The 14,808-nt window shown below is 41.0% G+C and overlaps 3 protein-coding genes across 6 annotated transcripts in view; 1 reads left to right on the top strand and 2 right to left on the bottom strand.

The window, feature by feature from the left end:
- IQCK (IQ motif containing K) overlaps nucleotides 1-555 on the bottom strand; it is a 42,457-nt gene extending 41,902 nt beyond the window's left edge. For both annotated transcript variants that reach the window (XM_063344220.1, XM_063344221.1), the window contains exon 1: nucleotides 407-555. In XM_063344220.1, the coding sequence (XP_063200290.1) occupies nucleotides 407-449 (43 nt within the window). In that variant the 5' untranslated portion in view covers nucleotides 450-555. The remainder of the gene's footprint in view (nucleotides 1-406) is intronic.
- Nucleotides 500-11,665, top strand: KNOP1 (lysine rich nucleolar protein 1). 3 transcript variants are annotated; one of them, XR_010072282.1, is made up of 6 exons: nucleotides 514-569; nucleotides 1,594-3,028; nucleotides 6,761-6,829; nucleotides 7,331-7,408; nucleotides 9,762-10,255; nucleotides 11,220-11,665. XR_010072282.1 is itself a non-coding variant. In XM_063344216.1 (5 exons), the coding sequence occupies exons 2-5, from the start codon at nucleotides 1,595-1,597 to the stop codon at nucleotides 10,071-10,073; spliced, it is 1,893 nt and encodes a 630-aa protein (XP_063200286.1). In that variant the 5' UTR covers nucleotides 500-569; nucleotide 1,594; the 3' UTR covers nucleotides 10,074-11,665. The 3 variants fall into 3 exon arrangements, 1 of the variants encoding a protein (XP_063200286.1); XR_010072281.1 differs by having other exon boundaries at nucleotides 9,762-10,667; XM_063344216.1 differs by having other exon boundaries at nucleotides 500-569; nucleotides 9,762-11,665.
- A 1,567-nt stretch (nucleotides 11,666-13,232) lies between these two features.
- VPS35L (VPS35 endosomal protein sorting factor like) overlaps nucleotides 13,233-14,808 on the bottom strand; it is a 54,790-nt gene continuing 53,214 nt past the window's right edge. The window contains exons 30-31 of the mRNA XM_063344215.1: nucleotides 14,557-14,703; nucleotides 13,233-13,998 (exon numbers count right to left, since the gene is read on the bottom strand). Of these exons, the coding sequence (XP_063200285.1) occupies nucleotides 13,900-13,998; nucleotides 14,557-14,703 (246 nt within the window). The 3' untranslated portion in view covers nucleotides 13,233-13,899. The remainder of the gene's footprint in view (nucleotides 13,999-14,556; nucleotides 14,704-14,808) is intronic.

Raw genomic sequence — 14,808 nt, 5'->3', positions numbered from 1 at the left:
CACCATTGCAATAAGCTGGACAATAAACTGGACCTTTCTGGCCCCACTGGCAGCAGAAACGAAGGTATGTTTCTGTCAGAAAATGACCGCAGTGAGAAGTAACGCAGCGCTCGGCAGCTGAGACGCTCCGGGGCTCGCTCCCAGCGGTGAGCAGGGCGGTGTTTAGCACTCTTCTCCCGGCCGGTGCAGCCAAGGCCGCCGCAGGGCCGGCTGCGCTCCCGCCTCCACAGCACTGACTGGGGAACGGCAAGAGCCCGGCGCCGGCCTCGGCCCGGCCGGCAGCGAGGAGCGGCCGTGAAAAGCCCCGGGTGACCGAGCGGCAGCTCCAGCGGCCCGCCCGGGGGGTCCGTCCCCGCGGGGGTGCAGGGCCGGGCCCGGCCCGGCCCGGCGGGAGAGGCGCTCCCACCTGCGCACACCCGCTGCCAGAGCCCGCCCACCGCCATTGCCATTGCCGCCGCGCCGCGTTGTCACGGCAACGGCTCCGCCAGTCCCCGGCGCGGGGCGGGCGCGGCCGCGTTCCCCTTCCGGGTCGGCGCGGGGCGGCGGGCGCTGCACGTGGGCGGCGGCAGGTAAGCGGCGGGGCCGGGCCGCGCCGCCTCAGGCCGCGGGGCGGGGACGGGGCGCTCCCACCTAACGGGGGAAGAAGCGGAGCGGGATGGGGGATGCTCTGCCCCCCCTTCTCCGCCCCCGCGCCGGGTGGGTGCACCGAAATCGGGTTCGGTCGGCGGGGGGGGTGGCCCATCCGCAAGCCTGGGCGGCCCTGGGCCGGGCTCCCCCCGGCACAGGCCGGCAGCGAGGGCAGGGGGGGCGGGCGGCCCTCACACGCATCTGCTGGCGGTATTTGAACCCCACCGTGCCTGCAGATACAAGTATAGTATGGCATACTTGGACTTTTTTAAAGAATTTTAAGAGGGTGTCTTATAAGAGGCACTTAGAGAAATCCTGTGGATTAGTTATTAAGAGATGGGAAACCAAGTAGGAATAAATAGATCTCTCAGCAAAGGCAGGGAGCGTCACCAGGTGGGTCCCAAAGGCCTCTCTGCTGTAACCTGCTCATAGGCATAAATATCCCGGGAAAGGATGCAGATATAGCCAGGACGAGAAACCCCAACAGAAGCAAATTCAAGGTAATGACTGAGGTGCCTTAAATGGATCTTGTAATGCAAAGTGGGCAATAAAGTAAAGTTCAGTGTTAAACAAGTGAAAAGTCAGACATACATGGAAAACCACCTTAACTATACTTACCAATTTATATATGTGTGTATGTCTTGTCATTTAGGAAAGAGAGGGTAGATATTTCTCTCAAAATATCATGCTGGCAGCTGTCAAAAAGACAAATAGGAAGTTACAAACCAACTAGGACAGCAATAAAGAACAAGACAAAAACATCACCTCTTCACCGCTCCAGCAGACTGTATTTTCAGTGCTGCCATGCAGTTCTGGTTCCCTCCCATCACAGAAAGCAGACTGGGAAATGGGAAGAGTGCCAGGGACAGTGCAAGGTATGGGGTGGTTTCAGAATAAGACCAAATAGACTAGGACTTGCGTCATCGTGTTGAAGCGGTGCGCTAACAACTTAATTTCATTTTTTAGAATGATAATAAAGAAAAAGAGAAAAGAAGTTCAATTGGAACCTGTACAGAAAAAGAAAAATGTGAAAAGTGGCAGGAGCCATATTATCATCAAAGGTGGGGAAGATGTTCAAACTGTCATTAAAACTGAGGATGATGACCAGCTTGAGACAAAAACAAAGGTAAGGAAAAAGGAAAACTTAAAAGAAGATGACTGTTTACACCAACTGGAACTGAAGAAGAAGAAGAAGAAAAACAAGAAAAAGAAAGTTGACTCTGAATTACTGGAAGAAGCACATTCAGAAAGCTTTGTGAATGTAGGAGGCCATCCGGATTCCAAACCTCAAGAAGAATCAGAGGAAGAAACTAAAATTCTCAAAAAGAAGAAAAAAAAAGTTCAATGTCATTCCTCCTTATCATTGGAGAATAATGAGACTAGTGATGCAGAGCTTTCAAATCATCATACAGATGGTACTAAGGAAAACGAATTTGCTTTTAAAAAAAGCAGAAAAAATACTGCTTTGAATTTGGAATTGGATGATGAAGTACCTAAGAAAAAAAAGGAAGTAACTAAGAAAAAAAAGAAGAAAGACGATTTTTCATTAGAGGACATCCAGGACAGCGAACATAAACAGTCTGAAAAAGTTCGTAAAAAACCACACAAATACATTTCAGAAGAAAAAGCTTTTACTGGCGAAAACCATGGAACAGATATTATCCAGAATGATGGGGAGAATTACGTGAGAAGAAAGAAGAGGAAGAAAAAGAAAGATAAGTCCATCTCCTTTTTATCACCAGCAGATACTCGGGACAACATCTATGGAGTTCCCGACAGCCCCATTGCATTAAGAGACTTCAGAAAAAGGCAAAGAAAGAACTTCCATGAAACTGCATTCACAAATAGAGAGGAAGAGGATGCTACTGAGAACTCCGGAAGTATCAGAGAGACCAAGAGGAAGAAGAAGAGAAGCAAAGATGTTTCTTCCTTAACATGCGAAGATGACCAAGGCTACAGTCACAGAGTTCCTGATAAGCATCTCCCTGCACAGCAAGAAGTTGAGTCTGAAGAAAAAGAGCTTTCTGGAAAAAAATGCAGGAAGACTATCAAGGGTAATAATGAATTAATTGAGAAGAAAAAGAAAAAGAAGATTCAGAAAGAGGAGGAGGAAACAACATATTCAAAAGTTTCTTTAAGCAATGACAGTGTATCTAAAAGCCAAAAAATAACGCTACTAGAAAGCAATAAAAAGAACAAAGAGAGTGAGATGAAGCGAGCTGAATGTGTCGCAGAGAATGTTGTAGATAGGGTATTATGCATGAGTAATCACACGCTCTGTGACAAAAAAAGGAAAAAAAGAAAAAAAGAAGTACCACAGGACTCTGCTGAAGAACAAGGTTCACAAGCAAATCCAAAAAAGAAAAAGATCAAAAGTGAAGACATGGGAAATAAGGCACTGGTAAGTTGTAAAGAAGAGCGTATCTTTGCGCCCTCCTGCTAAGGAATTGAAAGCTTTTTAGGTAGGCAGTTCCCTATTTTGCAGGCTGTTCTGCCTGTTCAGACCCTTAGGTTACATCTTAGTTTTTGAGAAGTGGCATCAGCTGATCTGTTGATTTCAGCACAGAATAGTTGTGAAACACAGGAGAGTATTTTTTAAAGCCTACTGCTGCAGTCATCTAGTGTTTCAATTGTGAAAATGTAAAATGTGTAAATCACATATTAGAACTAACAGCAAGTATTGGCACAAAAAGAAAACTAGTACGTACAGTCATAAATGCCCTTCTGTCCCTCTTTAAGTTAGTTGCTCTTAGCAAAGTGACAACACTCCTATAAAACAGGATTTTAATACATGTCATTTAACCTTGGCAGGTTGGTCACACTGGCAGCACGAGTGTATCTCGTGTTTATTAGACTTTTCCTCAAGCTTTTGCTGCTGTTGCTGCTGAAATTGCGTAGTGTTAGAAGCAAGGGGGGAAATTTAGCCAAAAGCTGTTGTCTAACTTGGACAAAACTTCAGAGAAAACCCTAAGAATCCTAAGTGTGGACTAGGGCTTGAGCAGAGATGTATACATTCTGATAGAAAAATACTAGAGAACAACCTAAACACAAATTCTTCATTTAAAAAATAAATCTATGCAAGAAAATAAATAGATATAAGAGCTGTGTAAATTATAACTGAAGGTAACTGGAATTGCATCCAGAGTGACTGTTAAAGGAAATCTCATCCCAGAGCCTTGCAGTATTGCCATTTTCTGAGGTGAAGCAAACATGGAGTGGAACTGATACAGAGGTTTCTTCTTTGATTTTTTCCCCCCCAAAATTACAGTATTAAGATCTGGTTTATTGCTTTAATTTTTTTTTAACTTTCTTCTTTTTTTATCTGATTACGGTCATATTTTAAAGCTCTTCAGTTGCCTATAGTTAGTACCTACATGCCTAACCTCTGTTGTTGTCATTGGGAATTAAGCTGCGAGATGCTCAGAAATTCAATAGGTATCTATCTGTATTTTTAGGTGCTTAAGCAACTTTGAAAACAGCTCATTGCAAGTCATCAGGAGCGTGTTGGGTTTTTTTCACAGGTAATGGGAAACTGCACTCCAGTTGCTTTTTATCAAGAACTTTGAATGCTTGGCTTGCTTAAAAGTCAAGCTCTAGTTAATGAAGCATCATTAAAGATTTTTGTAAACCAGGGCCAGAGCGCTAGCTGCCTCTCTAGCTGCCTCTCAAGCACACTTCTTTGTGTGCTTTGCTTAGTTATGCACTCACATGTGCAGTTTCTTCATGTTCTGTGGAAATCTTGCAGCTTTCCAGGGTCTAGCACTAATAAATATAGATTTATTTAAGCAGGTTCTTCAGCCTTCATGGAGACACAGGTAGAGGCTTTTTCCACAAAGGTCTGTGTTGGAGTGTGTATGCTTATCAATCATTAGGTGAGCAGATGCTTGGGGCTTTTTACTGAGGTTTCTCCTTTTGACCTTTCAAAGGACAAGGTGGTTTTGTTGCTGGGATGTATTTTCTAATTAAATTGACATTGTCTTCTTGAGACTGTTAGACATTATTTGGATTCTTGCAGCTGCTCCCATTCTGTGGAGACAAGCCTAACAACGAGTAAACTTGCATGACAGTGGTGACCAATTACAATGGAAAACACAGCAAATACCTTGCAAACAACTGAGGAGAAGGGTGATGCATGTTTTATTTCTCTTCCCTGTATTCAGCTCGGTCCTTTAATAATAAAAACTACTTCAGAGAAATTCTCCCGAAGACTGAGAAGTCTGGGTCAATCAGTTATAGAGAAATATAGTTCCTGCCAGGCCAAAAGACACTGCTGTAATAAATGGCTGATAATGTTGGACTTGCATTTTACTGTGACATTTTCTAGTCTATAATGTGTCACACGCGCACATGCATGCCTTGAAAAATCCTCTGTTGGGCTTATGCAGCAAGCAAAAGAGTAAGTTTTTAAAGACAATGTGGAGTGACACCCACTTAATATCAACGATTGATGTTTTTCCCATCGGATGCCATTAGAGTCAGCTTGGTCAGAGTGAGGAGGAGTGAGGACTTGGTTTACTTCTTTGAAGTAGTTTGCTTGCAGATAGCATAATCCTACCATGTGGGAATGCGCTGCCCCTTCCACGACGCTGGGGGAAGGCTGGCAGACCTCCAGAGAGGGGTAATTTTTGCCAGGCAGTAGCCTTCAGCAGGTCAGCGAGGTGCTGTGGACCAGCAGGGATGGGGGTGCGCCCTTCCTCCTTCCTTGTCTGCTGCTTGACCTTCCAGCTAAAAAAAAATATAAATACATTGCAGCTGTTTGCAGAATCGTGTCACAGCAGTTTTCCTGCTTGTTTTAAGACATCTGAAAAGACAGTACCAGGCCATCTAGAAGTAAATTGGGTTTTGTTTTTACTTTTTTTTTTTACTTTTTGGTTTTTTTTCTTATCATCCAAGAGAATGAGCTCTCCTTATTGCAGACGGTGTTCTCACACTTTTAATGGTGCGTGTACTTTGGTGTGTGTGAAATCAATGTATAAAAGGTAGCTTTGGAAAACGAGGTAATTTTTATTCACGTCTTTAAATAAACCTGCAAACCTTCAAAAAAGTAACAGCAGCTTCTGCTGACAGAAGTATGTTACAAATCTTCCTTGTCTTAGTGTTCCCTGGCTATTTCATGCTTGGATTATTATGTTAGCTGTATCAATAGATCTTCACTTTGGCCACCTTTTCCAGGCTGGTCTAAAGCTTATGGCTGTAATTTACCACTATCCTGGACTTATTACTTATCCTGTTACACTGGATGCCCAAAAATCTTATCCTTATTACAAATATGGAAAAGAAAGGCTGAGGGCAGTGATCTAGAAATGCCAGTCAACGGGAGCAAAAGCTGCTGAAGGGCTGTGCTTTGTGGCAGAGTTATCAGTGCCTGGCTGCGTCTTGTGGACTCTGCCACTGATGTACCTCCTGCCCATCCATTGCTGCCGAAGCTGCTCTGGCTCCTCACATCAGCTCCCCGTTCCTCGCTCTCCAATGCGGAACTAACGTGCTGTTTGCTGCCATTGTAGGAGACACTTTATGTATGTGTCACACCTCCCCGTGTGCTCTTTCCAGACTGGAAGCTCCTTGGGGACCATCATCTACTCTGCATTTGTACACTATGGAGCACAATGCACCTGCCTCTCCATTGGTTGTTTGGGGTTGTTTTGGGTTTTTGTTTTGTTTTGTTTTTAAGTGGCTAGTGGAATCAACATGCCTCAAGCTTTTTCTTTGCCTTCAGAGGGGCCGTTGTCTTACCACCAATTTTTAATTTATTTAACTTTCACTCTTTCTGTCCCTTTTTTTTTTAAAGTATAAATTTAAACTTCTATAAAACTGTTTAATTGGAAGTGACCCTGTCTGCAGATGTTACTGTATGTGCAAGTGATGTTGGCATGTCTATTTTAATGTGTGAATTTAAAAACATTCTCTTACCCTCTTTGTTAAAAAAGGCTGTCTTCCTTGGGGAGAAAGTCTCTCCATAGAAATACACAGGTTTAATTGGTATTTCTAGCTTAGATCTGACTATTTCTTCTTGCTCCAGAACAGTACTACTGTATTGCTTAGTCTTTTTACTACTTTCATGGTCAGAGCTGTGTAAATTCTAATTAACGAGAATGGATGAAAATATTCATACAAGCCTTTTCCTGTTTTACAGGAACACATGGATGATGTAACTATTGTGCAGGAAAAAAAAGGAAACTGTGATGAAATTAACATAGACAAGGTATGCTTTGTCTTAATTGTGTAAGATTTAAAGCAAGTCAGCATTTAATGTATGCGTAGAATTTGTAACAAAAAACCTGCTTTGTTGCTTGCCTATGCCAAGATTTCCCTAAATAGAGCTGTGCTTAAAATGTGCTTTACCTTCCATGGGTTAAGTCCAAAATGCACAACTCCAGTCTATCAGAAGCTTCTAAGTAGCTTATTAGGTTAATCACGGTTTCTTTGCCTCTCACCAATGTTGGCAGTTTCAGTGTAGCTGTTACCTGCAGTTAGAAGATTAAACACATCTGATACAGCAAAATGTTCATTTAAAATACCACTAGAAAAATCATAGTCCTCATGTTGAGTGCGTAAAAGGATCACACACAACTTTAATTATCCTTGCAAAATTCTGGAGATAAGTAATGATTTTATTCTTCCCTTATCTTTTCATTATGAATTAAATTAACTGTCATTTAAGACACAGAAGATAGTGTCTTGTGCTGTTTTTTCTGTGTGCTAGGTGAGGCGGCAGGCTCTGCAAGAAGAAATTGATAGAGAATCTGGCAAAACTAAGGTTTTCAGTCCCAAAGTGGAACGGGTATGTATGAACTTAGACCTTGATCTGATGGAAATATCATGTCCCAGAGCAAGTGCCTGAAAAAAGCACTGCACTCTTTTTTTTGTATGTGGCTCAGGTACATGGCTTGGCACAACAGTCTTCCTACTGACTGTAAATTTAAGGTCACGCTATGGAACAAGTCAGTACAATCCCAAAAGAGTCTGGGAGCTGACCACTGAACTTCAACAGCAGTTGGCATTTTACACAGCTCTAATTCCCATCATCAGTCCTCAAAACCAACATTTTCTCTGGTTCCTCCAGACAATGAGCCACGACAGATTGCTACAGAAGCAATTTCTGCTTACTGTGAAATATAAATAATTCTAGGCTATGGATATAGCAGGCACTGAATTTTATCTGAATTGTTATCTGGAAGGCTGCAGATATTCAGAAACAGGGGTGCACACGGAAATGTAAAAGGCGATGACAACTGATAATGCATGTGATATTTATAGTCAGTCCTTTCCTAACTTCATCTTTCTTCCATTCTTTATGCTTTGCTTTTGCATTCTCCTCAGCCTGCCTCCTGACATGGTTACAGTAAGGTAGTGGAAACTGCTGCAGTAGTGTTTAGCAGGGCTAATCAGATGAAGGAGGAGAGTAAGCCTTACTAGTAAGTCAGGATTCTTAGTTGTTTCACAAGACTGCCAGATGCCTAGAAAGTTGGAATATACCTCAAACAAATGCCAGAAACAACTCCTGTAGGTTTTTACATAGTGGGAGGCAGACTGCAACAGCTCTGGAAATGCAACTATCTTGTAGTCTCTGAAGTCATTTAGAAAAATGACATCCTTGGCAGGGGATCTCTGTTCTTTGGTGCTGATCTGTCTCTGTTTAATAGTATGCAGAATAATAGAAGCTATGAAAACTAATTCATCAGCTTCACAAAGAATGAGCTGGAAACGCTGCAGCAAAAGCTACGTGTAGTGCCTGCCAGCAATTCCATTTAAAAAAATTATAGGGTTGGACAAGCCATAATTATTTTTGCATCTGTGCAGATGTCTCCCATTCCAAAGGGAGGACATATATATGCATGTATGTGTGCACATATCTGTCGCAGACCTGGGCTTATACAGCAACTTGTCTTTGAGCAAGGTAAAAATACTAAGGTATTATGGATAGCTTTCTTCTAATGGCAGGTATTCTGGCCTGTGATAGTGAATGGTACTCCAGCCTTACGTTTTTTTAACTTAAAAAAACCTGCTCCAGCTTGCCTGCAATATTGCGCAGCATGCTGTGTGTCATGTTGGCTGTCTAGTGGAGAATGACTGTTTCACGCAAGCTACAACTGTTCAGTTGGAAGGATTTCAGGCTTACATAAACACACCACGAAGCTCACGTTTTTTCCTTTGATGTAGCCAGCTCAGTCTGTTTAATTAATGATTAAACATTCTTCCATTTAATATGACCCCCCATTTTAAAGAAAAAATGGGGAGTAGCAGTCCTGCCAAAAATAGTTATAAATGACTGCATAGCTCCTAGCTATAGCTCAGGAGCCAAATAAGATCCATAGATAATGAAGCCTATTCTTAGGTAAGCCAAAATTTCATAAAGTTTGTAAATCATACAACGTATCTTGGGTTATCCAGAAACGGCTAAATTCTGATTTTACTGGGACATTACCTATATTATCAGAAAGGAGCCAGTAACTGCAGACAAAAATCCCGGAGTGAACTAGTTCAAAGAATCCAGTGAAAGGCAGAGTTAAGGAATGGCAAACTGCGAGGGAGGGGAGGCTTTAAGAGTACTATATTTAGAGCTGTTGTATAAGGGTACGCTCTCAGTTTTTGCACCCTTACAATATTAGTGGTAATTAGTGGGATGAGAATGCAAGTATTAATTAAAGCATAGGAGCCAGACTGAATACTGTCTCCAAAACTAACATAGCAAAACACTGCTGAAAACAAGAGTTACTTAACTAGGCAGTAGGAAAATTAAACGGTAACGGTGCGAAGTGACAGAGTGAGAGAGGATTAAGTCTGACAGTTGTCTTAGAATAAGAGAAACGATTGGGCAGTGTCTGGCTCTTTGAGCTAGGTAAATATCCAGAGAGCACAAAAGTCAAGATTCCTAAAGACAGAAGGAAAGGAGATTCTGAAAGTGCATTAAACTCTGTCTCCAGGTTAAATTAACTGAAATGCTAATGAAGATGTACTCATCCACTTTTATCATGTCCTTTGAGAGGTACTGCCCATGGAATGACTGCTTCCCTGCTTTGTCAGCCCTGTCATGTTTCTGTAGCTGGTTCTGTTGTCACAGCACACAACCAGCAATTGTCTTCCTTGGACTTGGCATTGTTTAATTTTAGTGATAACCTTGTTTTGCTTCACAGGGTACAAAGTTTGGCCAGTGGAGTACAGCTGCTTTTCAAAGTTCTGAGGAAGAAACGAAGTTTTTTAGACTGATGGGTGGCTTTAAAAAGGGCTCCGTACCTACCCAAAATCTCTCAGCTACTACAAACAAACCAAACATGGCTCTGAACAGGGAAGGGGAGGAGAAGTTACAGCAGGCTCTGAAGATGGAATTTGATAAAGCAATGGACTTGAAGCAACACAGAGGAATCGGTCTTGGATTTCAACCTGCTGCCAACAAAAAAGTATACATAGACAAATATACAACTAGATCTATAAAATTTGAAGATTAAAATTCTGAAGTAATAACAAGAATGAAAATTCAACAGGCAGATTTATTTTCACTTTCAACATCTTTTTACTTGAAATAAAATATGAAATGTTTAAGAAATTTGATTTATGAGGCACTTTTAGTACAAGTTTTCAACTGCATACGCCAGATTATGTGGAGCTGGGCCCTCACTTCAGCTAAACAGTAAGTTTTTGAAACATTTACAATGTTTTCTGCAAGGCAAGGGACAGCCTCCTTCAAAGACTGAAGATATGTGGGCAATGCCTGCCACAAGTTGAAACTTACTAATTTTTTTTTTAAATACTGATTTCATAAACTTATTTTTAGCTACATCTTAGTTATTCAAAATGATTTTAGTGTTCTGTAAAATCTTCACATTTTTACACTCAGCGAGTGGTATAAAGTGGTGGCGTTTTACTTTGAAGAAAACACTGCTGGTATGCTTACAAATGTGATGAGGGGAGACTTAACTCAGGAAGTAGTTTCTTAAATATTAGCATCTTCATTATAATAATGAATAGTGTTGAACATCCTCTATATTTTAACTATGCTCTGGCAGTTGGATTTTCAAGCAGCAGCTGTTATCTGTTAAAAGGTAAGTGCTTTCTGGATATCAGCTCATATATATGGATCTACACTTCCTAAATTATAGAAAGCAAGGTAATTTTAATAATGTGCATATTGGGTGTGTTATACATCCATCTGAATGAAATTTCTAACCTCTGGATTTTCAGACAACCTGCACTTTCACTGGCTTTTTAATAAGAGTACAAAACATGAGACTGCGTTTGTGTGTCGTGTTCAAAATTCAAGGGTCCAAAACAGTCTGTGATTGTCTTGCTTGAAGTTACAAAAAGATAGAGAGAAAAAACTGTCATGTACTTTATTACTGGCTGTGCCATTGGTTGTGGGAGACAGTGCTGTCAAGTTTTAGTGTAGCTCTGGTTCTTAAACAGAATAAGGTGACTCTCTCTTATGTCCGTGCCTGCTGTAGTATAATAGTGGACAACTTGCAGGGGAACCTCGTCCCCCACCCTGAATTAGGTTAGTATCTCTGCTTACCCAGCTCATTGTTCTTCTGCCAAGTTACCTAGCCTTTTTCATAAGCTCATGCCAACTGATCTACTACATCTCTTGCTCTTTTAAGGTAACCTCAGTTTCCACAGTAGTCTTTTCCAGTGGACTGCTCTACCTGAAAGCAGCTGCCTCCAGCAGAAAATGCACTGAACAAAACACCAGTTGGTTCCAAGGCACTTTGGGCAACTCCTGAAGGGAAGTGAAAATTATGCAGAAGCTCCAGCTTAAGGGGTTGCCATGAATCCATTCCCATCACTTGCATCACTTCCTGCAGGGTCTGAACTTGTCTTTGAAGAAACCATCTCCTTTAAAGTGTCATTTAAAACCACCACTACCTCAGGGTGAGTCTGGTTTTGCACCAGTGCTCTCAAAGCTCAGCAACTGGCTTCAGCTGGCCCTTCAAGGCTTCAGTTGTTGCTTTACTTAAATTCAGGTAGTGGAGGTTCTACTTTCTCGTTTAAGGCAAATGCTGAATTCAGGCCCTCAGCTACCTGCCTGGCAAAAAAAAAAAAAAAAAAAAAAAAAAAAAGTTAAAGGAACAGGTAGGAAAATGTCAACTAGTGACTTCATTTAGGAGGAGGGGGACAGCACGTACAGCTTTCTGCTGCAGAGCCAGTCTTGGATGGGTAGTGACTGGTCCTGCACTGCCACTGATGAAGATGCTGAAGGTGATACTGGTCCTAGCCTTGCCTTTGGATAAGGACTCATTTTCCCATCTGTATACTGGTGTGTTGATTGACTTTGTGGGTGGCCTGGCACCTTGCTCGTGGTAACATTGTGCATATGAAAATGTCATAGTTTGAAAAACAAGACATACCTGGGGGAAAAACTGTCAGCTTTTTTCAAGCAGTCAAACTCGGTCTGGCCTGTATAGTTGCTATATACAGAAGAAAGAGGAGGTCTATAATAAGTAGAGTGCTTTAACTAAAATTACTTTTGCCCTAACATGGAAGTAAGCCAAAAGTTTATTAGAGTTTATTATGTTAGCTTCTAAGTTAGATGCTTAGAGTTTGCTCCTGATAACTACGCAGAGTTTTCTGCCTGTTGTTGAGCTATTTTTGCACTAATAAAAACAGTAGTAAAATATTTGAAAGCATTTCTCATGGCAGTCTTGTATCAATAAAGAAACCAAAGTTATACGCTGCTCTAAAGACAACAGGCAAAAATTGGTGCCTGCATGGGGCAGAGGAGTTGTTGGGACCGTTGTAAGCCTGCTGTAAGAGTTTCCATTTCATAGATTCTGGAACAATTCCACGCTGGGTTTAGAGCAGTACATTTGCCCCTGGAGGGCAATTTCTGCCATACTACAGCTGCTTAGTGTGACCCACTTGGCGGTTTAGAGAGCTCAGAGTTTAATCCCACTTACCCAGTTCGTGGTTTTTGTTTCCAAGCCCAACAGGAAGAATCATCAAAGTGCTGTTGAGAGTTGTTTCGTGCAGCTGCAGCAAGAAGGAAAGCTACACTGAAGTGGGACGTGATAGCATGTGCAATACTGTCATTTCATTATCTGTGCACGCTTTATACAGAATTATTAAGGAAAGTCAGTATAATCAAAATGCCTATGTAGTAAAGGTTGGAAAGGTTCTGTATCAAGTTGATATCACTTCATAATTATCTTGTATTCCTGCAATTTTACTCTGCTTCCATGTAGTCTGTACCAGGACCAAAGGGTCTTAGTTCAGTTCTTTACAACCTTAATACAAAATACATATTTTAGATGTACCCTGTTTCAATAACCACTGAGGAGATGAAAAACATGAAACAAGAAGGGTTTAATAATTTGGGTAGTATTTATCATCAGCTTGCTAACTCCTTAAATATATGATACTTGTTTAGCCTTAACAAAATAAAATGTTTTCATGCAAAAATATATCTTACTATCCATATAACGATTTAGCTCATTAAAATACTTACCATTAAGCAAAGCGGCAATAGATGTAAAGTCTCAAGATGGTTCCTCACGATGGGACGGAAGTGGTAAGAGTGAAATTTATTAGGTGTAATAGCAGAACATGTAACTAAATTCCACAAGGGTAAGGTGATAAATTTGTATATGCAAAGAAACTCCCCCAGAACAAACAGATGAACTGCAAATTGTTTTATTCAGTGATACAGTGTACTTTGTGAATATGGAGTACTTCGCATACATTTCCATTTTCCTTTGCAGGCAGCACTTAAAGATTCCTTCCATTTTACAAAACACTGTTGAGCTAAAATGAAAGCATAAACACGGCTGTGAAAACGTATTGTAGAAATTAGAACAGTAACACCCCGGCCATTTTTCTCTTTTACTGGAACTGACCAAACAAATGCTGGCAGCATCCCAAAGCAGAGAGATGACTTAGTAGCATTATTGTATTGAAATGCTGCTTTCTACACAGGAGAAATACTATTCTGCAAGTGGGATAAAGTTTGGAGGCTGTGAACCGATACATGCAGATTATCTTCTTCCTTTGTTGCTGAAAACACAACAGATTAGATTTGGAAAGGCTTTTGCAACCACAGAGGTTCAAAATACCCTTTATGGAATCTAAATCAACATGTAAAATAAGAATATAGTGGTAAAACTGGAAACAGAAATTCAGGTTGAAATTATTGCACAGAACAGTTTTACCTGCGTCCAAGTAAATCTGTCACTTTAAGTAAAATAAAAATACACTGAACTCCTCCAGTCTAAATCTAGATTGGTGATTTTTGGCCTCAGCTACATGCTCTCTTGTGCAGATGACTCCATGGAAAAGGGGCATCCATCAGGTCCTGGACTGCAGAGGAAGCCGAAGGGCCAAGTCTGTGAAGTGACTCATTTCAGGTTGTTTGCTTCGCCTCTTGATGTATTCTAGTGTTTTTACCTGGGTATGAAAAGAAAGATATTTTGAAATTTTTAGTGTCTTTATCATTTCTCATTTCACAGGCCATCATATAATCTATGTGAAGGTCTTTCAATAGACACTCTCGTGATTTTCCCTAAATATCACTGGCTACATGAGCACTTGGATATCTTACTCCAGAGCTCGTTATCAGGTATATCTTTCTTAAGAGCTCTGGAATGCCCACTTTCAAAGCTTACACCATGCAGTTCCTCAACTAAAAAATGCTGCATTTCTCTTAAAGATAGTTTTCTGTACTGACAAGAAGTTACAGGATACAACATTTACAGGTTCTTTAACATGTGAAATACACTTAAAAGTGCTAGAAAGAAACAGACCACTTGAAATAGAAGCTGCTTATTCATTAAGAAGCATTTAAAAAATAAGTTGTTTTTTTTAAGCTTATTTAATTTTTTTTAAGAGAGCAACTTGTAAAGAGATTTGCTTTACTCAGATCAAGAAAATCTTACCTTTTCCAAAATGAAGAGTTGAAAAAGATCTTAAGAACTAAAATTTGTCTGCATTATCTGTTTTCCTTACCATAGTCTTGGTGTCAGCAAAGCCGTGTTTCTGAGCAAGATTCCAGAGATTGACTGAAAGCTGGTTTAGTTTGTTGTTTCGTAGATCTCCATGAGCTAAAATAGTGTTAAAGAAATAGAGTGCCAACTGGCTCTGCCGCTTTAGGGTCTATAATGAAAAAAAATTCCTGTATTACCATATAGGCATCCCAAAACATCCAGCATAGCCTCTCCAGGTTCTCTGAACTCTTAGAATTGCAAGGGGCAGGTACTC

Source organism: Chroicocephalus ridibundus, chromosome 8 (genome assembly GCF_963924245.1).
Source record: "Chroicocephalus ridibundus chromosome 8, bChrRid1.1, whole genome shotgun sequence".
NCBI lineage: Eukaryota > Metazoa > Chordata > Aves > Charadriiformes > Laridae > Chroicocephalus > Chroicocephalus ridibundus.
The sequence above is the reverse complement of the archived record's forward strand: the minus strand, read 5'-3'. Positions and strand labels throughout refer to the sequence as shown.

Coding starts and splice junctions, on each gene's coding strand:
- KNOP1 (XM_063344216.1), top strand. CDS start 1,595: ATGATAATAAAGAAAAAGAGAAAAGAAGTTCAATTGGAACCTGTACAG. Junction 3,029..6,760: donor ACATGGGAAATAAGGCACTG/GTAAGTTGTAAA, acceptor CCTGTTTTACAG/GAACACATGGATGATGTAAC. Junction 6,830..7,330: donor ATGAAATTAACATAGACAAG/GTATGCTTTGTC, acceptor TCTGTGTGCTAG/GTGAGGCGGCAGGCTCTGCA.